General features: G+C 37.3%; 5 protein-coding genes across 9 annotated transcripts; 1 reads left to right on the top strand and 4 right to left on the bottom strand.

Moving 5' to 3' along the window:
- Positions 1 to 655: 655 nt before the first annotated feature.
- LOC121246448 (expansin-A6) lies at positions 656 to 2,794 on the top strand. The gene is made up of 3 exons (XM_041144614.1): positions 656 to 903; positions 1,306 to 1,624; positions 2,175 to 2,794. Exons 1-3 carry the CDS (start codon positions 747 to 749, stop codon positions 2,482 to 2,484), a joined length of 786 nt encoding a protein of 261 aa, XP_041000548.1. The 5' UTR covers positions 656 to 746; the 3' UTR covers positions 2,485 to 2,794.
- A 2,656-nt stretch (positions 2,795 to 5,450) lies between these two features.
- LOC121246383 (protein INVOLVED IN DE NOVO 2-like) lies at positions 5,451 to 12,959 on the bottom strand. Of its 5 annotated transcripts, none has more exons than XM_041144523.1 (12): positions 12,708 to 12,959; positions 12,489 to 12,605; positions 12,023 to 12,407; positions 11,039 to 11,413; positions 10,648 to 10,749; positions 9,440 to 10,425; positions 9,152 to 9,333; positions 8,835 to 8,924; positions 8,448 to 8,735; positions 7,907 to 8,116; positions 7,306 to 7,544; positions 5,451 to 6,964 (listed from the first exon to the last, which is right to left on the bottom strand). In XM_041144523.1, exons 6-11 carry the CDS (start codon positions 10,389 to 10,391, stop codon positions 7,308 to 7,310), a joined length of 1,959 nt encoding a protein of 652 aa, XP_041000457.1. In that variant the 5' UTR covers positions 10,392 to 10,425; positions 10,648 to 10,749; positions 11,039 to 11,413; positions 12,023 to 12,407; positions 12,489 to 12,605; positions 12,708 to 12,959; the 3' UTR covers positions 5,451 to 6,964; positions 7,306 to 7,307. The 5 variants fall into 5 exon arrangements, with proteins under 5 accessions (XP_041000457.1, XP_041000459.1, XP_041000456.1 ...); XM_041144525.1 differs by having other exon boundaries at positions 10,696 to 10,749; XM_041144522.1 differs by lacking the exon at positions 10,648 to 10,749 and having other exon boundaries at positions 7,266 to 7,544.
- Positions 12,960 to 14,434: 1,475 nt separating this feature from the next.
- On the bottom strand, positions 14,435 to 17,203 carry LOC121246467 (16 kDa phloem protein 1-like). The gene is made up of 5 exons (XM_041144643.1): positions 16,990 to 17,203; positions 16,407 to 16,472; positions 15,348 to 15,486; positions 14,866 to 15,001; positions 14,435 to 14,786 (listed from the first exon to the last, which is right to left on the bottom strand). Exons 1-5 carry the CDS (start codon positions 17,054 to 17,056, stop codon positions 14,727 to 14,729), a joined length of 468 nt encoding a protein of 155 aa, XP_041000577.1. The 5' UTR covers positions 17,057 to 17,203; the 3' UTR covers positions 14,435 to 14,726.
- Positions 17,204 to 18,112: 909 nt separating this feature from the next.
- On the bottom strand, positions 18,113 to 22,418 carry LOC121246453 (serine/arginine-rich SC35-like splicing factor SCL30). Its single transcript, XM_041144622.1, has 7 exons — positions 22,261 to 22,418; positions 22,048 to 22,125; positions 20,378 to 20,542; positions 20,237 to 20,277; positions 18,908 to 18,983; positions 18,634 to 18,816; positions 18,113 to 18,206 (listed from the first exon to the last, which is right to left on the bottom strand). Exons 1-7 carry the CDS (start codon positions 22,416 to 22,418, stop codon positions 18,113 to 18,115), a joined length of 795 nt encoding a protein of 264 aa, XP_041000556.1.
- Positions 22,419 to 23,389: 971 nt separating this feature from the next.
- On the bottom strand, positions 23,390 to 25,425 carry LOC121246472. Its single transcript, XM_041144651.1, has 2 exons — positions 25,041 to 25,425; positions 23,390 to 23,665 (listed from the first exon to the last, which is right to left on the bottom strand). Exons 1-2 carry the CDS (start codon positions 25,206 to 25,208, stop codon positions 23,468 to 23,470), a joined length of 366 nt encoding a protein of 121 aa, XP_041000585.1. The 5' UTR covers positions 25,209 to 25,425; the 3' UTR covers positions 23,390 to 23,467.
- Between the last annotated feature and the right edge of the window lie 2,456 nt (positions 25,426 to 27,881).

Here is a 27,881-nt window from a genome sequence, read left to right as displayed (position 1 = left end):
CTAAAATTTGATTCTTTCATATACGTACACATTCATGTTAAAAAAATGTATTTATAAAAATGGGACTTGAAATTATTTTATTTTTTTTAAAAAAATAATGGCTAATTTGATACACACGTGTAAGTGCAAAATGATCATCATATACAGTATAAAGATCTGTTTTTATTGCATTTAATTTAGGTCAAAACTGAAGTATTTCTTCGATTTCCCAACACAACCCCAATGAGTAGTAAAACAGAAAGGAAAAGTAAACAAATTTCGGTCGCACAAGTTGATTGCAAATCAAGCAAAGTGGTTTCATATCAGCCTTGAGATCCAGGCCCCTTTTATCACACAACATCATTCCATTACGCATCCCTTGCTTTTGCCCAAAACAACACTTATTATTTACGGCAAAAAACAATTCAATTCCCAGTGGCAGTTCCGTCAATTCGAAATACAAGACTACTGGTGACACTACCCTAAAAGAGATAAGAGGGAGAAGAAAACAAAAAAACAAAAAAAAAGTTATTGATTAGGAGAGAGACCAAACACCATTAATCAAGGGTTATAATTTATTCCCTCAAATTCTGCCTTTTATTTTTTATTTTTTTATTTTTATTTTTATTTTGACAATGGTCTTTTTCTCCTTCAATAAATAGAGTGCATTCTTTTGCTTCTGCATAACACCCCAAGTCCCTCCCACACACACAGCCAATAAGCATCAAGCCATATCTTTCTCTGTGCCCCTTGGAGCATTCAAAGATATGGCAACTCCTATGAGTGCTCTGGCCTGCATTCTTTCTCTAATATTGGCACTTTTGACTCTGGTCGACGCCAGAATCCCGGGCGTTTACTCCGGCGGATCGTGGGAAACCGCCCATGCTACCTTTTACGGTGGCAATGACGCCTCTGGAACTATGGGTACGTACTCTGTTTCCTACTCCTAATTATAGCTCTTCATGGCAGAGTCTACGAAAATGGAAAATCTCTCCAGATCTCTGTTTTCTTTATTTATTTGTTTTAGAACTCTGTTTTAACTCGTTAGAAACCCTTGAGCTTTTCTAACCAAGGGTTTCTAGCTTCATTTTCCACCAAGTCACCAAAGAGTAGAAAGTTCACCAGTATTTCACTGGTTCTATCCCACTCAATGATCACTGTCAAAGATAAACATGCCGCTCGTTTCAAACACAGCAAAACTCACATTGGCCACAAACTTCAAGAATCCATTTGCCATTCTTTGGATCCTTAGGCTTTACACACAAAATCTCACACATTGCAAGTACTCTATTTTCTCATCATTCGCTTTTTTTTTTCCCTCTCCAGGAGGTGCTTGTGGGTACGGAAACCTTTACAGCCAAGGCTACGGCGTGAACACAGCTGCACTGAGCACTGCCCTATTCAACAACGGGTTGAGCTGCGGAGCTTGCTTCGAGATCAAGTGCGCTAACCAACCAGAGTGGTGCCACTCAGGCAGCCCCTCCATCTTCATCACCGCCACCAACTTTTGCCCTCCCAACTATGCGCTTCCCAATGATAATGGCGGGTGGTGCAACCCTCCTCGTCCCCACTTCGACCTCGCCATGCCCATGTTCCTTAAGATCGCCGAGTACCGTGCAGGCATTGTTCCCGTCTCTTACCGCCGGTGAGCCTCTCGTACTAACTATATACGTGCTCTTTTGCTTTCGTTTACTCCTGTGGTCAGCTCATCTCTGGACGGACTCTGTTTCTGACGAATGGTAAAGTTGCGGTATTCTTTAGAAAAAGATAAAAAAAAAAACCTGCATGGCATTGACCTTAAACTATACGATTCGGTTGACTGCATCTTCACGTACTTGTACAGTGATGAACATTGAAAGTATCAGAAAATTGATTCCCTAGAGATTGCCATCGTAGTACGTTAAATTTACTGCCAGTAAAATCTGAACCGTCCATCCATTCTTAACATCATAGAATCACCTCCACTTTGATCCACGTGATTGTCACGTCCCTATCTTACCGTGACACGAGGACTGAGACCACAGAAGTGGGCCTGTGATCTCTCGTCCATCAATCTGAAAAGGGTTCAGGTCGGACCCACCCATTTCAGCACCAATACACGAGTCCCAACAGGAAACAGAATGGACTTTTCTGGTACACAAGCGTAAGCGCCTTCCTCAGCCCAATGAAAATGAATTTGTTATGTTTGTGTGCAGGGTGCCATGCCGAAAGCTGGGTGGGATCAGGTTCACAATCAACGGCCACCGTTACTTCAACTTGGTTCTGATTACCAACGTCGCGGGTGCAGGGGATATAGTGAAGGTGAGCGTGAAGGGTTCAAAGACTGGGTGGATGACCATGAGCCGTAACTGGGGTCAAAATTGGCAGTCAAATGCAGTTTTGGTGGGTCAGTCACTCTCTTTCAGGGTCACAGCCAGCGATCGCCGCAGCTCCACCTCGTGGAACATTGTCCCTTCCAGTTGGCAGTTCTCACAGACTTTCATTGGAAAGAATTTCAGGGTCTAACAAATCCCCATTTTCACAGCTCAATATATGTAATTTGGTTTTTAACCTTTTTTTTTTTTTTTTTTTTTTAAATTTTATTGGAAAGTTTATGTGCGGGAAAGAGCAAGAAAATCCGGGAAAAGTGTGTTTGCGGGGGTGAAACTTTTTGACTTTTGTAATGGTGCGAGATAAAGTGAAAGGAAAAGCAAAAGGGGAGGGAATGTTAGGCGCTGAAGTGGCTGATAATTTATGTAAGCCCGCGGCTTAATTTTAAATCAAATACCTATATATATATATATATATTATATATATATGAAGTATTTTCAGTCTAGTCTTTATGAAATATTCCAGTTTGTGTGAATATCTGAATCCAAGATTAACAAATATCATTTCAATGCGAGGAAAAAAGTTGAACATGGACTTTTGTCAGAAAGTATATTATCACTAAGAGATAATTCAAGAGGCTGGTAATGAATTGACCATAATGGACTGAACTTCGTATACTTCGAAAGTTTAGCAGCATTGCCCCTAGAGTTTCAACTTTCAAGTTTTCAAACATGTTCTAAATTTGTGCGAGAAAACTAATTTTGTTGGGTAAGTAGCAAACTTCTGTATTCACATAAGGAGAGTGATCTGGGGAGTTAAAATTGTTGGCTTAATTCCCCCATCGACTTCTTTGGTTCACTGCTCAAGCTCTCTCTGCTTCTGAAGTTTGAAGGCTGAATCCAGGTTCCTCCTGTCAATGGACTGCGTCATTTGCATATCTGGGCAGGTCAAAGTTATGAACTAAAACACTGAAAGGAGGTCTTATCAAACAAATGCCACAGAAATCTAAATGCTATGCACGACTTTGCGAGCACTGACTGATGTCAAATACAAGGAATATAGGACTAAATGGAAGTGAGTCTAACATCAGAGTAGGAAATAAGGCCTGATTCGTTTTAGAAAACTTCTAAATGAATTTCATCTCATCTAATTATTACAATTATTTTAAATTTTTATATAAAATAAAATAAATAATTCAACTTTTTCAAATTTCAAAACAAAAATAATATTAAAAAAATATTCTAACAATATTTTATTCAACTTTTAACTTTTATCTCAATTTATCTCATATGTGAAAACAAAAGATTTCATGTGAAAGGCTCACAGTAAATTCCTATTTAGATTCCTACCCAAAAACTGTAACTGTAGAGAGCGGTTCACAAAGAAATGTCTAGATAATCTATCCCTATAATCCCAATCGTTGGCTGTTATTTTTATATAGTGAGTTGGAATGAAATGAGTTGAGATGATTTGAGTTAAGAGTACTGATATACACACAACACTCCATAAATTGTTTTATGGAGTTTTAGAGCAGATCTATTGTTGATGTAGTCTCTTCACACAAGATGAGCATGAAGATATTAGACTTAGTAAAGGTTATGCCATTGCCAATACTCTTAGACTCTTATACACTTAAGAGTATTAGTAGTGGACTTAACAAAATTTGGTTAGAAAATTTACTATTATAAATTTAGTTAGCCATTTTTTAACAACACCAAATAACACTTTTTAAATCTATCACTATTATATTAAAATATTGATTTTGACATTTTCATTTATTTTAATTATAATTGTAATTTGAATATTATTTGTTATTAAAAAAATATTAATTTTCTAATGTTGATATTAGATTTTTTTTAAAAAAATTGACATTAACTAATAATAATATTGCAGAAATAAAACTTAAAGCACTCCAGCAAAATGATTCTTTTGAGACGAAGAAGAATTTTCTAGAGTTGTGAGCTTGCGTGAAACAAATAGCAAGCAGGAGAGGGAATTTTTTATGCCAAAATAATATTTAGCCAATAATTTGGACTGAACAGATTTTGCTAATGAAAATGATCAAAGTTAAAATACTGTAATTTTATTAGGTCCACTACACTAAGTTTTTATGCAAACTAGTTAAATTTTGATCAAAATATAATTTTTCTAAGTCCATTACTAGTGCTCTTAAGCTCTTATCTCCAACAACCTTTGTATCGATTTCATTTGAAAGGCTCGCAGCAAGTTAGAGCACTTTTGTTCATTTCCTCTACATAGTTGTAGTTCTACTTCTACATTTGACCTCAAATTTGAGGCGCTGCGGTGCCAGTCAAAAATACTATATATACTTAAAAACCATTTACACATAAACTTATTTTTCTACTCAACTATTAATAAGTTTAAAATTATAAAATTTAATATTTAATATTTAAATTTGAAAATAAAAACTGACAAATGAGCCTTTATCATCCAACTTCTTACAATTTTCATACAACTCATTTTACAATCAACTAAGATAAACATACCACTTCATTTAAATTGAAATTCAATTTTGTGAAACTATTAAGTGGTAAAAAAGTTTTAAGTTAATCATTTTCCTTCCTCTTTTATATTCATCCTAGGTTAATTTGACTCAACTTTAATTTCTTTATTTATAGGATAATATTGCTATACCGATCTCTTAATTTATTTCTGTTTTTACAAAGCTTTGATTTTTTTTTTTTTTTAAAGCCTGGGTTTTTACAACTCTTTACCATCATTGGGTTTTCAAAATTTCTTCCTACTTTTTGTATCTAATGGTCTCTGATACTTTTACTTTCAATGGATTATCGTCTACTAGAAGAAAAAAAGAGAGATCTTGACGCTATAACATACTCCATAACAGGATCACGGTTATGGTCTTCTCGTCAAATCGTTGAGCACCTTTAGGAGTTAATTTCATCAGTCCCTCACGTTATCCATGCAATTTCCCTTCATTGTTTAATGAAGATGACCTTCTAGTTTAAAGCCTAATCTTCTCAATTGTTGCTTGGATTTCTTGACAATGTAAACAAGCATGCTACTTCCGCCTTGGCTTCAAATTAAAGCCCAACGTTTTCTCCCAAAACGTGTTAATTACCTAATAGACAATGTTCAGAGAATCATACCCAACAATTCCAAGGGAAAGAAATTAAGAAAAATTTGGACACCAAAATAGAAAAAACAACTTTATAAAGATGTAAAGAGAGATGTTGGGGATGTGAGATGGAGTTTAGTAGATGAAAACGAGATGAAATGACTCGTCATCTGTGGATACCATCCCTACGATTGTCTGGCCGCTGCCTCATCAAACTTGTAAGATTCTAAGAAAGCAGACAAGTATGAAGAAGGCTTTCTCTGTAGGCATCATTGTTTCGGTGAGAATATAAAAACAATCCGTTTTCTCACCACAAATACAACAGATGCACAAAACAAAACGAAAAAAATGAAGGAAAACCACGATAAAAAGGGGAAAATGACATGAAAGGGTTTTGGGGCTCATATCAAGTGTAAAAGAAGTGGAAGATCTGTCATTACGGGAAGAAACCCAAACGAGAAGAGAGAAAAAGAGTCAGATTTCAGACACCAAAGGCCTTCCCTTTTGGGGTTGGCGGCACCTTCCATTAGATTCTCCTCCGACAATGTTCAGAGAATCATACCCAACAATTCCAAAGGAAAAAATTAAGAAAAATTAAGACCCCAAAAGAGAAAAACAACTTTATAAGGAAGATGTAAAGATGAGAGATGTCGGGAATGTGAGATGGAGTTTAGTAGATCAAAACGAGATGAAATGACTCGTCATCTGTGGATACCATCCCTACGGTTGTCTGGCCGCTGCCTAATCACGCCTGTAAGTGATTCTAAAAAAACAGACAAGTATGAAGAAGGCTTTCTCTGTAGGCATCGTTGTTTCGGTGAGAATAACAAAATAATCTGTTTTCTCACCACAAATACAACAGATGCACAAAACAAAACAAAAAAAATAAAGGAAAACCACGAAAAAAAGGGAAAAAATGACTTAAACAGGGTTTTGGGGCTCATATCAAGTGTAAAAGAATTGGAAGATCTGTCATTGCGGGAAGAACCAATACGAGAAGAAAGAAAAAGAGTCAGATTTCAGACACCAAAGCCTTCCCTTTTGGGGTTGGCGGCACCTTCCATTAGTTTCTCCTCCAGATCGAACTGGGTTTTCCTTTTTCTTTGTTGGGATCCCACTCTAGCCCTCTCTCTTTATAATCATAGCCCAAACCCTCTGCTAACATAAGCTTAAAACCTAGGACAAGCGACGGCATGCTAGAGAAATGAGTCATGGAAAGACGAGATAGGTTTCCGGCACAGAGAGCTCTCGCTCCGGGAGGATAGGCTGATGTGTTACCGTTTTAAGGAGCAATGACTTGTATGGTAAATTCTAGGGTTTGGCGCTGTGGGCCTCCAGGCAGCCCTCGGCCCATATTGTTTCGTAGCTGCAGCCAAGCCGGGCCTCGCCCAATCTGGATTAACCACGGCTGTAGTTTGATTTCAAAAAGTTCTCATGGAGAACGGCAAAATCCCTACAAAATGGAATTCCATAATTTACAAAGAACAAACGCCATAAAGGCACAACGCCCTCAAGTAAATGGGCCAGCTCATTCCATCTCCATAGTGACATGTCCTTCGGAGCCGGAAATATCATTTCCTGCAAACCAGCAGCAGCAACGTTTTACATGTGAGAAAAATTCAGCATGGCTTTGCATACTACTGGAATCGTGGGTATGTTGTAGCTAATGTTGATGTTGATAACAAATGAACTGAATGCAAATGCAGTATTTGCAGAGAAAATGAAGTGAGAGGATGGCACCTGGCCAAGGTAGTAAAAAGCTTGTCAATAACAAAAGGAAACCAACCTAGTGTGGGTAGCAAAAACAAGTGAAAAAGATGGCAAGTTCAAAACCCGTCTAGATGGCAGCCCACCACATTATATTATTATTCATGAATACCTGCCCTTAATTTCTGTAATACGCTATCTGAAACACCGACCTTCAATTCATTCCCCTTTTGCGTTTAGATCCTTTCCATTGCTCCAGTATAGATTTGACTCCTTCTTCAAGTGTAGCCCTTCTTCCCTCCACGTAGTTCCACAATTCAGATGTTATATACTGTCCACTTGGGTTGTATTCATTTATCTCCATTAAAGCAGTAGTCACGGCCTTGTAAACTTCATCACCCAATTCATTCCTCAAACCTATTAATTTCTCATCTTCATCATTTATAACTTCCTGAAATGATTGGTGACAGTCATTCTAAGCAAACTGCATACAATTAGGGCAATAGAATCCTTGATGATTACATGAACTTCAAAAAACTTAAAAAGATAATTGTACCAAAGTGCATGCACAGACCAAATTGAAAAATGCAGAATAGCATAAAGCAAATTCCTGACAAGCTACATAAGAGGACATTGGCAAACCACCAAACAGACGTGTAAGCAGCACCTATGTTCAGACAATGTTTTTTTGGAACGCAAAATACACAACATCTAAGAAAAAACAAAATGCACTACTTTCCATGCAACAGATATAATCTACAACCAAGAGTAGTATATAGTAAAGCCAGATTTTATGAGTTTTAAGAATAACACCTGCTGTTTCCCTTCAACTGTAGCAAATTTAAAAGGATGCCAATCGGGGTCCTTCATATATTCTTTCCACAGTGAGCACAGTTCTGAAGCTCTCTCAGCAGCTTCTTCCTCATCATACTTTCTCTTCATTGCTTCGCGAAATGGTTTATCGTCAAGTTCTCCCATTCTCTTAACCCCGATATCACCACGTATCTCTATCTCTTTCCAGTCCTAAAAAATAAGAGCATTAGTATCTACTCACAAACTGAGGGAATTTGTACCGAGTTTAATACATTTTAATTCAGAACATAAGGAGTTTTCCCACAAGCTAGCATACGATCCACAGTTCACATCGATGCCATAGTGTAGAACACCGGCAATCCAAGTATTCTAATTAACTCATGAGTTAGTCACCTCTGGGGTTCATAATGTTAATAAATAAACAATAAACTCTCCGCATAACTATACCATCTTTCTACAGTAGAAATTCTACTTAATTCTTATAAATGCATGCATTTTAGAGCTTCTTGCAGCTCATCAATTAAGGGGGAAAAGAACTTACATTAATTAATTCTTTTCGAGCTCCTTGCAGCTCATCATTGCTCTTGCGCTCCTTCACTATTAGAGCTTGGTTCAAATCCTCTAAATCTTCAAGCTCTCCTTCTTTTTCACGCAACTGTTTAAGTATTGTCTCCACATTTTTCAAAACGTCTACATCTCCATCATCTACCATGTGCTTCATGACATTTAATGTCCCTCTCAGTTGCTCTATTTCCAATTCCAGCGCTTGCTTTGCATCCAGTTGCTTTTCCAGTTGAATTATTCTGTTATGGAGTTTTTCCTTTTGCCTCTGCAAATTCAATGGTAATATATTACCAATTTCTCTTCTCCAAAGTTGAAAAGAAGATGTTCAGGTTATTTTTTAAGCTCTCGAAAACAACTAACAAACCTTCTGATCTTCAGCCAGTTTCAATACATTTACATCAGCCTTTTGTTGCTCCAAAGAGGCCAATTGCAGAGAACTATTTCTTATGGCATTCTGATAGAACCACAAAGAGCAGCACTGTCAAGCATATCTCTTGCACACGTGCATATAAATATAAAAAAAAACAAACTATTGTTGTGATCAGTTGAATACAAATCTTAAGAAAATAGCAGGACTTACTTCGATGATATCAAGTTTAATTAGTTTTGTAATCAATCACTCTAAGACAGTATTGACTGTTGAGACGTTGGGATATGCATTGGCAGTTAAAATAAAGCTACCTTCTCAATTTCTTCAGCAAGCTTTCTTCTTTCGCTTTCGTTATGCGCATCACGCTTCTCCAATTCCATCCCACGCATCTCAAGCTCTTTTTTCTGAGATTCCAGTTGCAACTTAATCTTTTCGTGGTCATTGGAAATCCTCTGAAAGTGATTCCTTGCACTCAGTTGTCTTTTTCTTATATCTGTTACACAAACAAACATTGAATGGATTAATACTACTAGAATGCCCAGAAAGCAGAAAGGAATGGAAAGTAACAAATTCAATATGGTGAAATCTACATCACAAACCTTCATTATAAGCTTGAAGGAGCTTATCTTTCTCTTCCATTAAGTTCCGAAGGGAGACTGAAGTCTGACTACATCTTTCCTCCATCTCTTTCAAGTGCCTGCTCTTCAGCTCAAAAGTGTTTGTCAGATTAGATATAAGCTTGTCCTGCTTTCGGGCTTCTTCCTCCATAATTTCAGAAATGGTTCTAATATCCCCAATCTTTCGTAAGTGGTCCCCGATAATCCCACTTGAACTGTAGTCATCCGCACGGGCGACCCAAGCATAAAGACCAGATTTTTGGCCACTAATACCATACCAGTCCTTTTTCCCATGATGATCTGCCTCATAAGCTTTCTCAAATGACATGGCATTATGTAACCCAGGCCAATCTTTTTGGAATTCCACAACAGCACTGCCTGAATGACCCCGGAAATTCCATAGAGGGTGGACCCTTATGGGATTAAACCCACCACTTTTCAATTCATCCCTCAGCTTGGATCCACTTTCTCCCACATATCTTCCTTCATCTGTCCGTCTTGTTGGAATGTTAACCACAATTCCTGTCCAAGGCCACACGATTCTCTCATTGGGGTTGCAATCAATAGGAGGATCACTCTTGAGAACAGGTGTTGATGGACCTGCCAAATCCTTTTCCAAATATTTCACCAGAGCAAGGGGATTAGCCTTCTCTTTTGCGTTTTTCTTTTTTGAACTACTCTTGCAAACAGGTTTTGATGGACCTAAATCCTTTTCCAAATATTTCAACAAAGCAAGGTGATTAGCTCTCTCTTTTGCGCTTCTCTTTGTTGAACTACTTTTACCCACCCCAGAAGCATGCTCAAGAATTTCATTATATAGATAATTCTTCTTTCTCTTCGGGCAGTAGGGGCAAGCAAACGTCTCGTCAGAATTTTTGACATTGCGATTCCCATTCTTTAATTCTTCATAAGATTTATCTTCATACTCGTCCATTTCAGATTCACTAATGTCCGTATCTTTTCATGAGCTGTAACACATTGCAAATACCCTCAAAATTACAAAGTACCTGGAATTTTGAAGGGGAAAAAAGAAAAGAAAAAAGAAAAGAGAAGGATAAAAAGAAATCAACTTTCACACTTGCAGATAATTCACAGTAGTATTATCCATTTTTTCACAGATGACTTGATTAAATACGAGCATTAGGAAGTGAAAGAAGTGTAATTAGAACATAAAAAGAGTAGGTACTCACGCTTGAGCGTTTAACACAGAAACCGTTCCAGTTCATCCAAAATCTTACTGTATTTAATCCAAGATCGCTTTTTTAACCCCCTTCTTGCATTTGAGACCACAGCTGTACACACATAATTCAAAACAGCCCTCGCACATTAAGGGGATGAAAAAAAACGCAACCAGGAGTTTAAAGATGCAACCTTGAATAAAAAAAGAAGTGCAAGCGGACCAGCGAAAAGGAACATGGAAATGACTTTTACAGAGAAGTCTAGAGCCTTGTACTCTACAGATGAGAAACAGAGAGAATCAAAACCCACAAATGACCATGCATGTAGGACATATTATCCAAACAAGCGAATGCATGCATAGAAAGAAATAGAGCAGAAAATGTGAGCAGCGGAGAGGATCACCTGCAAAATTGAAGGTACCTGGAGGTCTCTGGAATCCTGGACAGAGAAGAGTGTGAGAATGTGGTGCTGTGGGATCCCTTAGAAGAATTAGGAAAGGTTGGGGACCTGGGTTTAGACCAAGGGTGCTGGGGCAAAAACTGTAGCGACATGCGCTTGGTGCTGTGAAAGATTCCCACGCACCCAGCAATAGGACAATAATAAGTGTGACTTCGTATGTGTGAGTTCGCGCGTCAGGTGGTTTAGTTGACGTCCCAAAATCATATCAACCAGAAAAGAAACAGTGTCTTTTATTCTCCCCAAGCCACAAACCTCTGAACCTTGGTCGCAGAGAGTTGATGCCATAGCCTGGGGGCGCCTCCATTGCCGAATCATGAACTGTCAATATTGAAAGTATTATTTTTTTAACACTGTACAGAACCAATACACAATACTTATTATTAAAAAAAAATTAAATTTTAAAGCATGAAATGGCGAGTCATGATTTAAATTCTTCAATTGTCCGGATTTCATTTAAGCATCTTAATTTACGTGGTTAATTTATATTTTACTCCAACTCAATATTGACAATATATATTATCAGTTTATGGTTTTCTCGCTTGAGCAATATGCTGATTAGGAGGCACCTTCATCAGTTTCTCTAAGAAATTATTTGGTTTCTTCATACTTTATTGATGGAATTGGTTTCGGTTCAATCTCCCGGCATGCCTCCCTCACATTTGATATTCTTCTGTTCATCTCATCCAAAATCGAATAGAGGAAAACATAGAGAGAAAGGAAATTACTATAAATGTGTATTTTCGGATCGATAAACATGTCACTTTAACGCAAAAAACTTCTTTTTTTGTGGGTTTTTTTTTTTTTTTTGGGTGGGGGACAATACATAAACATGTTTCACCACGTTGGTCGCGTGCAATGGACCCACTATAACTTAGGTTAAACTAATCTCAAACGAAGATCTTGCCGATGGCCTTTTGGATTCTCTACCCCTAGTATTAGCACGAGGTTTATGAACATTCTTCTTCGATAAAAACTTTAGTTTACCGCTGGATGTTGTAGAAGACATGCTTAGGATTTCCGATACAGAACCCAACGAAGGTCTTCTTTCCTTTATGATTCTTTCTTTCCTAAATTCATGATCACGGTTTTCTGATCTGGACCGCTGAACATTGAGCACCGACGACCGGATCTCTGGTCCGCATCGCAAGTAAGTTAAGTAACCGTCTTCTGGTATTCTTGTTAAATGCTCCATTTCCCTTTCTCTGCTCCGTTCCCTCTCTTCGTACAAGCTTAGTTTCAGATCCTCAACTTTTCTCTCCCGCCACAATATTTCTTCCTGTACCATTGCTAGTTCTTCCAGAAACACCTGAACCTGAATTACACGTTCATCTCTGAGGTCATTTAGTGCATAATCTCACTGAGCTATAATTGTTGTGTTATTATCTGCCTTTACCTGAGGTGGAACCGATGAGCAAAGACTTGGGCGGGAGGAAATTGGCCCCTGAAGTGCAAAGCGCAAAATTCTGTTCAATGCCTGTTCCTCCTTCAGTTCTGCCTCTAGCATACTGACCTGCAAAACATATGGTGTGAAAAGTTATATGCCATTTTCTTTTGGGTTTGGATTACTCGAATTCTAATACCCAAATAGGAAAGTAGTAGTACAAGCTCTTACCTCTTCCTCAAGGTCCAGCCTTTTCTGCTTCTCCTCGCCTCGTTGCATCAGTAGGTCCTCGAATTTCATTGCTCGGTCAGAGAAAGAAACTCTAATAATATATAACAATCTGAGACCAAGAGGCACGAAAGGGGATAGATTAGAATAGGGTATAGAGAGTTAGGAGTAGTGCTTTATTTTGTGTGTTCGTGGGTACCACTACAGCATAGGTGGGGCATAAAAGGACCCAGAGAAGAAAGGGAAGAGGAGAACCATGATTTCTGTGCAGTGGGAAGGATATATTAGAGTTAAGTGAAAGTGATTTGAAGGTTGGTATTATTCATTGTTGGGTATATTTTTGTGGAGAGCATGGCCATCGCATGAACTCATTAATGTACGTCTTTATTTATGTAGACAGAAAACAGCGGGGACTGGAGACGTGAAGCCCATGAACTGGAGGAGTTAAAATACTATCACATGAATACTAACTACGTATATAGTTGACAGGATACCGTCGCCTGACCCACCTTTAAAGCCACGTACGTGCTCTAGCAGCTGTGGCTTCATTGATTTTTAAAGTTGGCAGTTTCATAACTTCCCTTTCTTTCTAAAAGAAAATTTGATCGAATATTAATCGGACAATAAGGTTTCCAACTATTGTCTACAAAGAAGCAGTTAGGATCATACTTAACTTTCTAATGTCCTCTTAGTTCTAAGATTGAGCATAAATCAATATTTCTTAACAACATTGCAGTATCAGGTGTAAACAAGTAAAACCACAGAAGGACACTGACTTACATGTGGCTGTTTTCAGTTCATTATTAAAAGTGATTTCCAATTTTATATATTTCATGTATATAGAAAAGGCAATGTCTTAGTTGATAGCCTTGCTCCCGATAAAATGGTCAGTACCGTAAGTTTTTTCTCCCTTCATGAATTATCTAAACACATGATTGATATTTTTTCTTTAAATTGTGCAAAAACTCTCATGTTACATCATTAATTTTCTTTTTTTTATTCGTTCTAATTTGTAATTAGCTTTTATTAAGGATTAGAGTTTTTATAGGAGCCTGGTTTTGAGAATTCACTAACTCCCTTGCTCCCCTTTGTATAAAATTTTCCTTCGTCATAAGTGAGAGCTAATCAATAAAATTAGAGTACTATTCTTTTTTTAAAAAAAAAAAGAACTATAATATACACAAAGAGATTACACGAAATAAACTTACATGTGATTTTATAGGATCCGTTAGATTTACTTTACAATAAAAATAACTTTACAATTTGACGTACTATATCAAATCACATCAGTTTGTGAATTTACTATTGTGCAATTTCTTTGTGTCTAAAATATTTTCCAAAAATAATAAATAAAATCATTATTAAAGTTAAAACTCCTCGGATTGGAGGACTACAAAGATGTATCCCATGTATTGGTGGCAGTGACATGGATGAATGAGACTTTGCTACTCGAACCACGTCATCAAACGCATGCCAACCCCATGTAAGTAGTAAGTAAATTCAGGCCGACATGGAAACAAGTCGCTAATAAATACCTCAAAGGCGACCTTGTCTCCCCAAACCCATGTTCAAAATAATTTGAGAACTCAATAAACTAAAATTCTCAAGGTCCTCAACTTTTATACTCGGCCAACCATCCGATCCAAGGCTTGAGGTTTTTTTTTTTTTTTTTTCTCATAAAAAGATTCATCGACCCTTCAAGATGTTTGTGGGGGAAAAAAACTACGTTGTGATCTGAGAACTGTTTTCTAATTTGAGGTCTGGTCTGGAGTTTAAGATTTCGTACATACAAAAGTACTCAGTACTCGAACTTGAACCCTTCACGGCTTTACAACTTTCAGTCCAAAGAAAATCCCTAAGAAAATCCATCGTCACTGATCAAATGGAGCATGAAACTAATAAAAAAAATACATATTGACAGATAAAAAAAAGAGTTTCATTGTTAATTCTTCAGTAGTTTAACGAAATCCAGTGGATGAACTCTTAAAATTCCATGTGGAACAAACTGGAGAGGGGAGAGAACTAGTAGTGGTGGCTTTGCTTCCATCCTCCAAGCTCCTCTTCACTGTAGTTCTCTTCTACCTAAAAAAAAAAAGAAATCAAATAAATAATTGATAACCAAACGTCAATCAAAATTTTAAAATGTTGCTATTAAAAATACCTTTAAGGTGAAGGTGACACCAACTTCAATCTCTCCACAATAAGTTTGGTCAGTGCGAACCACGCTATACTTGCGAGGATGTAATTCGGCAGTTCCATTCTCCACTCCTACTGCTAATAAATCCTTCACGTAGATGCTGCACACAATAAGTAAAATCAAAGAGCAAAGTATGCTCATCAAATATCGTTTTGGTTGTATATACATGAAATGCAAGCTTGTGCATGTGCATGTGCATGTGCATGTGCATGAGCAAAGTATCCTTCACATTATTCCTCCAGCTAGCATTCTCACTTTTTCTTGAGGATATTATTGCTACCCTAATCATCTCAAGTCTTAATGATCTTTTGTAATGGCCCTTATTAATGCGCAAATGAGGAGTACTGAGGACTTGGCTCCGACTCCATGAAATTTTTTGAAGGAAGTCAGCAGTTTGAAAACTTAAAACTGTAATGATTAAACTTAAGCTGTCGTTGATATCTTACGTGGCTTGCCCAATGAAGTCGTCAGCAGAGAATGTATCCTTATCCATTATCTTGAGAATAAGTTTGTATTGGTCACCTTCTCCTGGATACTCTACCCTGAATGTAAATTTCTCATTCCACGCCGGAGATCCACCTTCACCTGCAACGCTGATGCATTTCTATAAAACAGGCTGGAACCAGAAAAGAAGCATACCCTATATGAAAAATCTAATTGTAAGCGATTCTGCGCAATAATACGCACACTCATTAAATATGATTTGGTCATAAAGTAGATTTTATTGAAAACAATGCTAATTTGAATTTAGAATATGAAGGCAACAATATTAATATGCAGATTGGTACGTAAACTTGTTTGTACATAGCAAAACTCTACCCTATATATTATACATGTAACTATGAAAGCAGCAGGTCTCTTTCTTTTGCAGGTTTTGAAAGTTTTGCTTTAGTTTCCGAGATTCTTGGTTTGTATGATATTTATATTGCCATTTATCTTTGGTGCATACACCAAAAAGTTTGAACTTTGAGCTTAAAAAACCAAGACTAGCAAAAAAAATGGGAATCTCCCTCTATCAATCCCTCTCAAGTCTCCAAGGTTGATGAAGTAATTTTACATAGTGGCTTTAATAAGCATACGGCAACAAATTAACAGTCAGTACTCAATTTTGTGACCGTACAATAATTAACCTCAGAAGCAAGGCATTTATTTACTAACTCCACTCTTTAACGCATTTACACTGAATTGGACTTCTATGATCCATCTATTGAATTGTGAGTGCACTGCACTTAAAAATTATTTTTTAAAATAGTGCCCTCTTTGTAGAGTATGGGTAGATCAAAAAATTGATCCCAAAATCTGATTTATTTTCCTTCTTCTCATCACTTTTGTACTGTATTATTATACTGGAGTACTTGTTAGGATACCCCCATCTACTTTTCATGTATCACCTTTTTCTTTTTCTAGTTAAATTTTCTTGCTCAGGATTAAAAATAAAATAAAATCGCTGCAATAAATAGAGTATGACGGTGACAAGTGAGACTGGGAATTTAGAAAAAACTGACCTCTGGCCACGCTGCTCTTGCGCTCTTGGCTTTTGAATTGTATCAGAACGTACGGATCCATGCGACCTGCAACATTTATTACACAATAAATGATAGGAAGTTTAATTCAATAACTTGTCAGGATTTGAATTTAATAGAGTGGAACGGCAACGTATCGCTACCAGAAAATTTCATCAAAAGATTAGCTGTAAACAGAAGTAATATATAGCAAACTTATGCAAATCTTGATCGAATCGTTTAAGCTTGATATAATCGTTTAAGCTTGATCGAATGAAGATGAAAATCTTTTACATTTCGTTCGAAAACGAAGGAAACAAGAAGAAGACTGAGAAGGGAGAAACGGATTAAAACATAGAGAGAGAGAGAGAGAGAGTGTGTGTGGCAGATGAAACGCACCAAGAATGAAGAGGAATAGGTAGAAGGAACACATGAATCTTTTTTTTTTTTTTTTTTAGACTGGAACACATGAATCTTTTCTGGTCTATGATAGAGAAGATTTTAACACCACAAGTAGATAGAAAAAATTGCAAAACGCCGGGGGAACAAAAAGATACCCACACGTACGCATATATGTAAATTATACCGAAGAAATCAGTGTCACCAAGGCCTTTCGCATTCACCAGCAGCACCTCCATCGTCCCAATTGCCATCTCTTTGTCTCTATCTCTGTGATTTCAATAAGATTCCTAGAAATGTCTCAGCATGACTCGAGCACGGTTTATATGGAGGATGGGAATGAACAAAGAGCGCTCCGGTTGGGCGACTTCTGGGTTTCCATCCAATTGACTAATACCAAAACTATGAAATAAAAAAAATTAATAATAATAATAACAATAAAATTGCACGGCAATTTTGAAAGCCGGCACGTTGCTATTTGTGGACCGGTTTAATTTAATAAAAATTCTTGGGCGAGCCGCCCATGGGCCATGATGAATCCGTAGTTACTCGTGGACGCGACTGTGAAACCAAAGGCGGCCCGGTTCACATTGGTCTTAACTTTGCCATAAATGGCTTAACTTATTGCCATGATGGATCTGCTTGCTTTGCCATAAATGGCTTAACTTATTGCAGCTCAATTGCCATCAACCCCTCTTAATAAATTATAAAGAGAAGTGTTACGTATAAAAAGAGATTATATACAAATAAATTTATATAAATTTATATAATTTTATGTGATTCGTTTGATATATTTTATAATAAAAATAATTTTACAATTTGAATATTGCGTCAAGTCACATCAATTTATAAGATTAATTTTTTATAATTTTTTTGTAATTAAAATATTTCTTAATTATAAAAAGGAGTTCTTACCCATTTTGGTTGGTTCAATGGAAATTCAGGAGCAATATGTTCCAAATTAGAACGTAAGTGCCCAAACGCTACAGCAAAATGATTATTTTAATATTTTAATTCTATAATAGATGCGACTCCTTTGACATGCACCAATTGAGGTCATCTTTGTATAATTTAGGTCGAGAGATCCAATTAAACTGCAAGACACTCGGAACAATAAAGGATCGGAAATCATCATAAACATATCTCTAAGATTGGAGCATCAAGGTCGAGTCTTTTTATACAGATGAAATCAAACCATCAAAGGATCTATGGGTTCTAACATGCAACACGAAATTTAATATTTTGACTTGTTCGTTCCCACGGTTGCACACAAAGCCTGAAGATGAAATCAAAATTCATTTGTCTTTTCTTCATCTAGACCTGGATCCAGAGGGCGATCTCGAGGCTCTACCTCTCGATGACTTCCAGTGACCTCTTGCTTCCTCAACCTCGTATGTTGATTTCCTACAGCATAACATACAATCGGAAATAAATGGTCATATATCATTATCAATACATTTTTTATTTATAAAGATCTCTCTGTCTCTGTCTCTATAGTCTATATGTATCTGTAAATAATCCGTATCGAGTAGAATTTTAAATTTCTGGCAGTTGGTATATATATATATATATAAACATGCACAGCACTTCCTCTGTAACTCTCTTTTCAGTGGATAAGTTCTGTAGCATAAGAATGTCAACTGTAGTAACCATGCGGCAACAGACACCATAGCGATCATAGCTTCCAAACTGATTACGAGGATTCACTCTCTCACTTGTGCTAGAGAAACAATCACTTCATGACCACAAAGCAATTCAAAGAACATGACTTCTATTTTATCGAGCACTGGATGGGTAAAAATTTGAAACAGTTGACAGAGATACAACTTACTCGCAATACCCGTTGCAGTTTTCATTTTGATCAGCAGCATTAGCATAACCTGGAGAGTAAGACCTGCCGTGATCAGCATTTTGCTCTCTTCGAGGACCTCCTGGTGATCGAGGGTGGTCTGCTTGCCTTCTACCCGGGGAAACTGAATAGTCCGCCCTTCGTCTTGGTACAGGTGAGTAGGACCTGATGATTTGAATATAATCCACAAACGTATTAACCTGCCCAAGTGACCACTGTAATAGAGATTTGGGCAGTTAGTAAACTTGCAAGTTACCTTGAGCGGTATTGATTTTTAGAACCTGACGGATGGCCAGGGGAGCGTGGGGATAGTGAACGAGACCGAGAATGTTCTTAGATATCAGATTCAAAAGAAGATTATTTTAAACAGGAGTAACGTAATCATTATAAAAACAAAAAAAATCCAAAGCTCTAATGATGACACTGAATTGAAAAACTCATATAACTTCCAGATTCTTCACTTCCACCTTTAATGGGAAACTGCTACCCTCAGCAAACAATAGCAGCTGAGCTAGTAGGCATCTTGAAGAAATTTTCTATGATAAGTAACAACAATCGAATCGTCAATAGAAAGATGACACATGAAATGATATCTCGGCCATTGATTTTGCTATACCTTGCCATTCTTCTCAATGTGGGAGACATGAACTGTCTCCCTTTCCGAACAGAGGCTTTGATTTAAAAAATCAAAAAGGAAGAAAAAGGGGTCCAAAATATGAGCGATTATCAGACAGAATTATGGAATCCCATAAGCCCACTCGTTAACCTAACCTTACATTCAGTTGGCTGGGTAGAAGAATGGAAGCACTGAAGTTTTTGGTAGACATCTACTTACTTACCAAAAGAAAATTTAGTAGACCTCTTGAAGAAGTGACATCCTAATTGCTAGAAAGGAATGTCTAAATTCAAAGATGAAAATATATGAAATATAGCGTCAAACTTATTGGTCTTCCATGAAAAAAAAAAAAAAAGTAGTAGGGAAAGAGGTGTTTGGTTGAAAGCATAGACATCAAGTCTTTTCCAGGAATTTTTTAAGGTATGAGATTTTAAGGGCCAAGTCTTCAACTTCCGAACACGAGCTTGAGCTTAACAGAGGACCTAAATTCACCAATCTTCCTGAAGTTCAGGATTGATCACAAATTGACCCACTCAAACAAATAGACAGCCCACACACAGTTCAACTGAAATCTAAACATGAAAAAGACTTGATGCCTATGCTTTCAATGAAATTCATTACGGTTACTTCACATGAAAAAGATAGGAGAAGGAAACAACAGTTTTTAATGTAAAACGAAATTAATCATTTCGGACCAAGCTGCTTAACTAACAATCCAAACAACCCCAAATTTTCAGGAATCTTATTGGCATAGCCATTAGAAATGCAACAAGAATCTCAAAGGTATTCCAAAGGGTAGAGTAAAAGGGTAGCTAATTCTTGACTGCAAGATGCGAAAAACAATGGGGCTATACCTTCAATGATATATGAGCAATTTGTTTTTGATAAGTTCTGTTATATAGCAATGGGAGTTTTACGGATTACAGAAATTCTGGAAAGCAAGAATGCAAATTGTAAGAAACAACATACCATAATAAGATGACCGTTGTCCCCCATAGCCTGAAGGTCCTCTGCAAAAAGTACAACATATTAGAGGAACTTCTAAATAAATAAAATATATGTGTTAAACAAAACTCCCAGACTTTGAGAAGGGAGTTGAGAGAAAACTACCTAACCCTAGCCCTATGACACATCGCTTCTGGCCTTTCCCTTGTTTCAGCAGCAACAAACACAGATATCTCTCTCCCAGCAAAAATTTTCCCATTCATGTGATATTGAGCCTCTGAGGCCTCATAAGGATCCACAAACTGCACAAATGCAAATCCTCCAGGTTGCCTAGAAAGAAGACAGAGCAGAGCTTCATTTGATGTTAAGATTAAACCTGAGCAAACACCAATTGCATGAGAGCACTGACTTGTCAAAATTAGCACAGTATGATACCACCACAATGTCGTTATTTGGTATACCTTTCAGGTACTATACAATCTGAGCAAACACTGATTGTAGGAGAGCACTGATTTATACATCTAAATATTACTTCCAAAGCAGTTCCAGATAAGTGCATGCTGAATTTACTTAAAGAAGCTAGAATCCAAGCTTAGTGCTGTCCTTCAAGTGCAAGTATGAAAGTCAACTTCAAAAGATGCAAGTGACTTGAAAATTCTCCACATTCTTGTAATTATAGGATGCACTTGAAATCAACGTTCCCACAAACTTAAAAATCCCTTCAGGTACTCTTCAATTGGTCAAGAATAAATCTTCCACCTCATCAAACGTCTATTGAATGTGTAATTATATAATTTCTCTTCATAAAGGAACATTCTTCATTACTCAAGAGTCTTGGAGACCAAGATGTTACGCAATGATAAACAGTAGGTCTTCAAAAGTGGGGCTTGGGCTTGTTATAAGTTCAAAGTTCAAACCAATATACCCCCTGACAAACCAGTTCAAAATTTAATTCACTATAAAAAGGAAAGATAAAACCGTCATAAATAGCATATAATGTAACTCAATATACAACTTTTGCATCCCCAACTTCTGTACCTTATCTAAAGTGCAAAGAAAATAAAAGAAAGTAAAGTGAGAGAGTACAACTAGACATAACTTGTCCATCCAATGAATGTGCTTGCAAAGAATAGCCACATGAAATAGAAACGCCCAATTTCCATAATGTCAAAAGAACTCGTGTTTATCAAATCCATGCTTTTTGTCAAGCAATATATTCAACACACCAACCTTGAGCCACAAGCTTTGGCTTGTCTCATTTAGGCAAGTCAACAGTTAAGATAGCTTTTTGACAGTTTCAATGACCCCTTAAACATTTAAAAAAAATTCAAACTAAGGTTTTGTTTATTTTCATATATGAGATGAGATGAGATGAGTTGAGATTAAAATTAAAAAGTCAAATAAAATAATTTTAGAATATATTTTTTAATATTATTTTTGTTTTGAAATTTGAAAAAATTGAATTGTTTATTTTATTTTGTGTGAGAATTTGAGAAAGTTGTAACGATGAAATGGGAGGTTTTCAAAGTTTTCAAAATTTTGGATTCTTGAAAACAAACCAGGCCTAATTGATCAGCTAGTGTAGGACAATGACGCAGTTTGTCATGAAAAAACTAATGTTAAACTAATTTAAAACAAATACGTCTTTAAAGCTAAAAACTTGGCTGAATACAGATTAATTATGCTCGAAGCTTGTTCCCAACTCCAAGTGAACAGACCACGACACCTAATACTTTGATAAAATTATTTCCCCCAACAATCGATTGCCATAATGAATCAAAGAATTAGCAGGAATGTTACACGACCTTTTCAAATTTCTAAAGGTAAAAGCTCACCCCGAGTAGTAGTCCTTGGGGATATACACATCCCTAACAAGTCCGAATCTCTCAAATGGAACCCGAATTTCTTCTGGTCTGCAAACAGAAATAAAGCACTTGTTTTGACAAATCAACAGCCGCAAAGGAGTGATCTTCTACCTCCAAAAAAACCCTCCTATGGCTACATTGAACCACAAACCCTGCGACAACCTTGGTAAGCGGAAACATTACCTACAATCCAGTGGAATATTGCGGACCAAAAGGCTTCCGTGGTTCTGTTCCTTTCGCCTACCATAGCCCGAGCCGCCACCGTATCCCCTTCTGGGAGGGCTTCTCCCTCGGCCGCCATATCCGAGAGGACTATAGTATGGTGGACTGTACCTCCTCATGATGCTGCCTAACATCACAATCATTACTTGATCCTAATATATAAAGCCTGCAATTTTTACTTGCTAAAAGAAGTTTCTAAACCAGAAAACTTTCAAAAAGAAAGGTCACAATATTGAATTATTTTTATGCTATAATAGTCAATGAGAACCCCACAATTTGATTCCAAATAGCATGCCAAGGCAAAAAAAAAAAAAAAAAAAAAAATCTGGATTGCAGCTTGGTTGCCAAGAAGATTGTTAATCCTTAAAGGTTTTAGAGTTTTCTGCGCACGTAGAAAACAAAACCTCTACCTCAACCGAACATAATAAAACCCTTCTACCGCTACCCAAAAACTGAACGGAAGACTGATATGATCACAACCGGATTAATTTGATATGAGCGAGTTTATTTATGTTTAATTGTAAAATTTGTGACTTGTTATTATTTAATGTTAAGAGTCCTGTGGTTTTGTATGGTCAAAACAGATATGTACAACATTTATTTATGTTGGGTATGGTTTGTTATGGTCAAAGCAGATATGTACCACATTTATTTATGCTGGAGTTGGGTTTTGTATGGTCGGTATCATTAGCTTCATTGGGTGGTAAAGATCCTAATATCTCAATATCTGCATGCTGAGAATGATTCACAATATGCAAATTTTTTGGGTCATATTCATTGGATGTAATAAGACAATTATACGGAACAAGAATGTGCAATAAGTTGCTGTACAGTTTTGAATGCCCAAAACCATTGCCTCCATTGATTATACAAAACTGCTATTTTACAACCAATTTAGTCTGTCATGGCACAATCATAAGAGGCAAAATGCCACAAAGAGAGTCCCCAACTATTACATTGCACTGAGTAAGCAGCCTACATAACTTCTAACACTTAAATTACGCATTCAGACTAAGTTATAACATAAAACCACTAGTCACTGGCGACTGTATTCACTATTCAGCATTTTACGAGAAAATTACACTCAGGACTTCTTTGCTGTGGCATTTAGCCTGTGATTCTACATCAATTGTTGTAGCAAATAGGATTTCATGAGCAAGCTTGAAATTTAAGGGAACTTTTGTTGTGAGGAATCATTAACTGTTTTTGCCTGCTTGATGTTGGGCTTTGCGAACCAAGTTGTATATAGAAATTGCTTGTTAGGTCCTACATGGTTGCATATTTGCCTCAGCTTCTGCCTTTCTCTCATCCATCTTAACACTATTTTCATGTGCCTTTTGCTCGTCAAACCTCTCAAACCAACATCCTGAATATGATTTAAGACACAAAAATGTCAACAGAAAATTGTAAATTTGTGTTAGATAAACATGTGCGATCATGAAACTTCGCCAGAGGTGGAATGCAGCAATTGAAAAAAGCACAGCAACAGCACTTCCCAAGTAAAAGATCAGTTCCATAGTTAGTAGCACCCAAAGTAACTCAATTCAAAAAACAAAAAACATTACACTATTGTGATCAAGGGGTATATAAATGCCACTAATTTCATTAAATCACATGTTCTCCTGATATGTACTGTACATGATGCTGCCACCACACTTCTGCACAAGAAAACTAACAGATAATATCTCACTAGTGCATAAGCATTAATCTCTCTCTTTCATGCTCAAAATAAAACTAACACATGTACCAAAGAAGCCCTAGTTTCCATGGCATGGCATAATGTTGTGGTGAAGACTTTCAGCAATTGATTTACAAACTATTTCAAAGAACAACTCAAGCAACAAAAATTTGATAATACACCAACCACACCAATCCAAAGGTAAAAATCTACTAAGAGTATAGATAAGTAAAGAAAAACCCAACTACAAACAAGGGACAACAATTAACATGATTTGGCACTATGGCCTACATCCATAGACAATTCGGCAAAAGGGAAAATTTCACTATCAATGAATGAAATTAAAATATGAGGCGTTAGGGACTTACCTCCTACAAGAATGGTAAACAATCCAACTCTTACAGTCTCACGTTCTAGTAATGTATTTCCAAACCCAAATAAATTATGGAAGTACCCAACTAGCGTGCAACAAGTCCTTGCAAGAAATGGAGTAGAGAAACACAGTTTTTGAAAAACCCCATTTCTTCTCTCTGTCTTCTCCCACTCATACATACAATACCATATCATCTAGGGTAGAACCCCACTAAAGAGAAACGCATTCTTAATGGGCGATGATCTATGAAGTCTATTAATGAATTCTCAAATTTGCACATCCACAAAGAAGAAAATAACCCCTCAAGATTAGAGAACAAAAAGGTTTGATTATATATCAGATTGCAAAACATAACCATTTAATTATCTAAGTCAGCCCGATGCACTATGTGACTCAAAATGGAAATAACCATTAGCTAGACTACGTTATTGGCATATGAGAATTTCAGAAATCATGATTCATATGGGAGCAGAAAGTAAGCAAATTGAAAATGGGGTAGAACTAATGTCAGCCCACACAGCTAGCATTTCTTTGCTGCTCTTTCACTGCCTTATAGTCAAAGAGGTTTGTATCATTAGCATATTCTTTCGTAAACAATATATACTTGGAAAAAAATAACAGAGATAGATTCTTCATGTGTAATCTTATGGGTAAAAATATATGAAGAGACAACGGTAGATAGAAGTAAACCTTAACATGATCCCAGGTATCTGCGATGGTGAGAGGACCATGCTCCTTGACGATGTCAAAGATGACCCTGGTTATGGTCTGCGTTTGCTCTGGCGGCGTTTTGAGCTCTATTGGTTTCATCTTGGGTTTGGGCTTCTTTGCCATATACCTAATCGCCGTCCCAAACATAATGGTCAGGTGAATCTTCCTTTCCCCAACCTCAATCCACTACAGTACACTCTAGTACGATCATACCCGCCCAACTATAATCAGAATTTTAGTCAGAAACTAAGAAAATTAACAAAAATCAAATGAGCCAAAATATAGGCTGAAGAGTTCTTGGGAGGCAAAAGAGAAAATGAAAGATGGCGCATAACGAGAGAGAGAGATTCACAATGCTATAGTTTTTTTTATTCAGTTAGATTTATCTGTGGGAAGAGGTTCTATTGAAAGCTTCAATTGTGAAGAGGTAGAGGGCCAAATACGAAACCAACTCAGGGAGAAAATACATAGCAATCAAAACTAAACTAGGGGAAAATGAACATATAATGAATGAATCACAACTAAAACAAGAGAAAAACTCAGCTCAAGGACACAAAAAATGCCCATGCGGGAATCAATCACAACAGACTCCTCGGTGGCCGTATCAACCGCAAAGATAGGGATCAGAGGCGTGTTTGCACATGAGGGGTTACGGCACAAGCAAGAGTATGAGGGGGAGAGAGCAACAACTTGGGGAGGGGCTAGGGTTAGGGTTGCGACAAGGGGAGGGATGACTTGAATCGTAACGCCTCAGTTTCGGTCTAAGGAGGGAAGCCTCGTGTAGACGAAGAGGGGAGGGACGTTCTGTCGAGGGAATGATCTGTACCCTGGACACCCCGTCGAGGAAGGGAGGAGGTTGCGGTTCGTGGAAGGTTCGAGCTCCTCAAACGCATGAAAAATTCTAGACATAAGCCCCACACTTCTGCACACCACTTAAAAATATGTGATTTTACTTTTTTATCCTCATACTTAAGAAATATGAAATATGAAGCACAAGGATAAAAAAATAAAATCACATATTTTTAAGTGATGTACAGGAGTGTGAGACTTATGTGTAGCCCGTCTCCAAACACATTAAACTGAAGAAACTGAGGAGAGAAATTATGGAGAGGGAAACTGTGGAGAGGGGCCGCGTGCGTTTAGTTTTTTTCGAAACGATGCGTTTAAGTTTTTTTTCCACATCAACACTGGTTACGCATTGTTTGCACAAAGGCGACTGTATTTAACATTTTTTTATACAAGTAGAAGAGGAAAAGAAGCCTGTCAGAAACCGAAATAGGAAAGAAAGAAGAAACAACTCACTGAAACAGAGCTCAGCATCGTCTGGGTCTTCGTCTTCCTGCTCATCTGGCGTTTAGGTTTTCTTTCAATTGTGTGTTCGTGTTAGTCATCGTCTTCCCGCTCGTCTGATCTGGGGAATTGCTACCCACATTGCTTCTGAGTCGCCTTGTTTGTCTAAGACCGTGGGGTCTCCATTATTTAAGCGGCATCACCTCATGGAGGTTCCTCAAGAACATGTCACAGTTGCGGATTCTTGATGTCTCTAGGAACTCTTTGCAAGGGTATGTGCCTGGTTGGTTTTGGTCCCTTCCAAGCTTGGCATATGTTAATTTGTTCAAGAACCAGTTTGGAGAGAGCATTGGATTTGAACCCACCACGAGAAATGGTTCATTCTCGTCGGTTCAGACAATGTAAAACCATCTTGGTTCTTCGGGCATTAAAATATTTAGACGTGTCTAACAACTCCTTGAATTGTACTTTTCTCTTTTGATTTTCCTCCGCTTGGTAGGCTCAACTTCTTGAACATTTCGCTTAACAATTTTATACTAGTAGTTGACCCAGACAAGTACCAAAGATTTGGAAAATCCGCATTCATCCAGTCTAGGACCTCAATTTTCAATACTTCCAAAACGCCAAGCGTTGATCATGTCCAACCTCATTCCAAAACCCCACCTCATAGTCCCAGACCCATCCAAAAACAGTTACACAACCCTATGAACAAAAACTCCAGCACTAAAAACCCGAAATAAAAAAACAAAGCTTGGTTCTGGGTCTATCATATGCATCTGCATTAATCTTTGTTTTCATGGCATCTGTATGGTTTTGTTGTATATAAAGTAGGAGTGGGCTCGTGTACAGAGCCATCCTCCTGTTAGACTATCAGCATCTTCAGCAGAAAATCCAGGAGCACGTGCACTAATCAACTCCATCGATTCTGTTACTAGTTCAAATTCAAAATAATCTTCAACAGACTTGTACTTGATTGTTTCCCTATTTTTCTCATGTTTGTTTCCTTATTATACTCTTGACAGTTCAATTGTACAATTATAAATATAATGAAACACTACACAGCTGAGGCATGTTAGCCAAGCCAAAACATATCTCTTATATTTATCTTACATGGTATCAGAGTCAGGTTCTAAGTTCGAATCCTGACTCTATACTCTATCTATTTAATTAAATATTTTACTTGTTAAGTCTACTCATTGAAGAAAATTCTGGCTCAGAGAGAAATCCAGAAAAATGGAGAGAGGTCTTTGTCTTCGAGGAAAAGAAACACAGAATCTCGGCAAAATGGAATTCGTCTTTAAGGGAGAGAAACACAGAGAGGGAGGAAAATGGAAGGAGGGAGAGTAGAGATCTGGGAATGCAGAGAGGGAGTGAAACGGTGCATTTTTATTTTTTCACGTCAGATGCATTTGCCCCGCGCTTGCTCCAGACTGCCTATAGCTTTTTTCGTTTCTATATATCATTTTTTTTAAAATCTGACATGACGCCAACGACTGTATACCAATTGTATAATGAATATATAAAAGAATT

Source organism: Juglans microcarpa x Juglans regia, chromosome 1S (genome assembly GCF_004785595.1).
Source record: "Juglans microcarpa x Juglans regia isolate MS1-56 chromosome 1S, Jm3101_v1.0, whole genome shotgun sequence".
Classification (NCBI taxonomy): Eukaryota; Viridiplantae; Streptophyta; class Magnoliopsida; order Fagales; family Juglandaceae; genus Juglans; species Juglans microcarpa x Juglans regia.
This window is presented reverse-complemented; position numbering and strand designations above follow the sequence as displayed.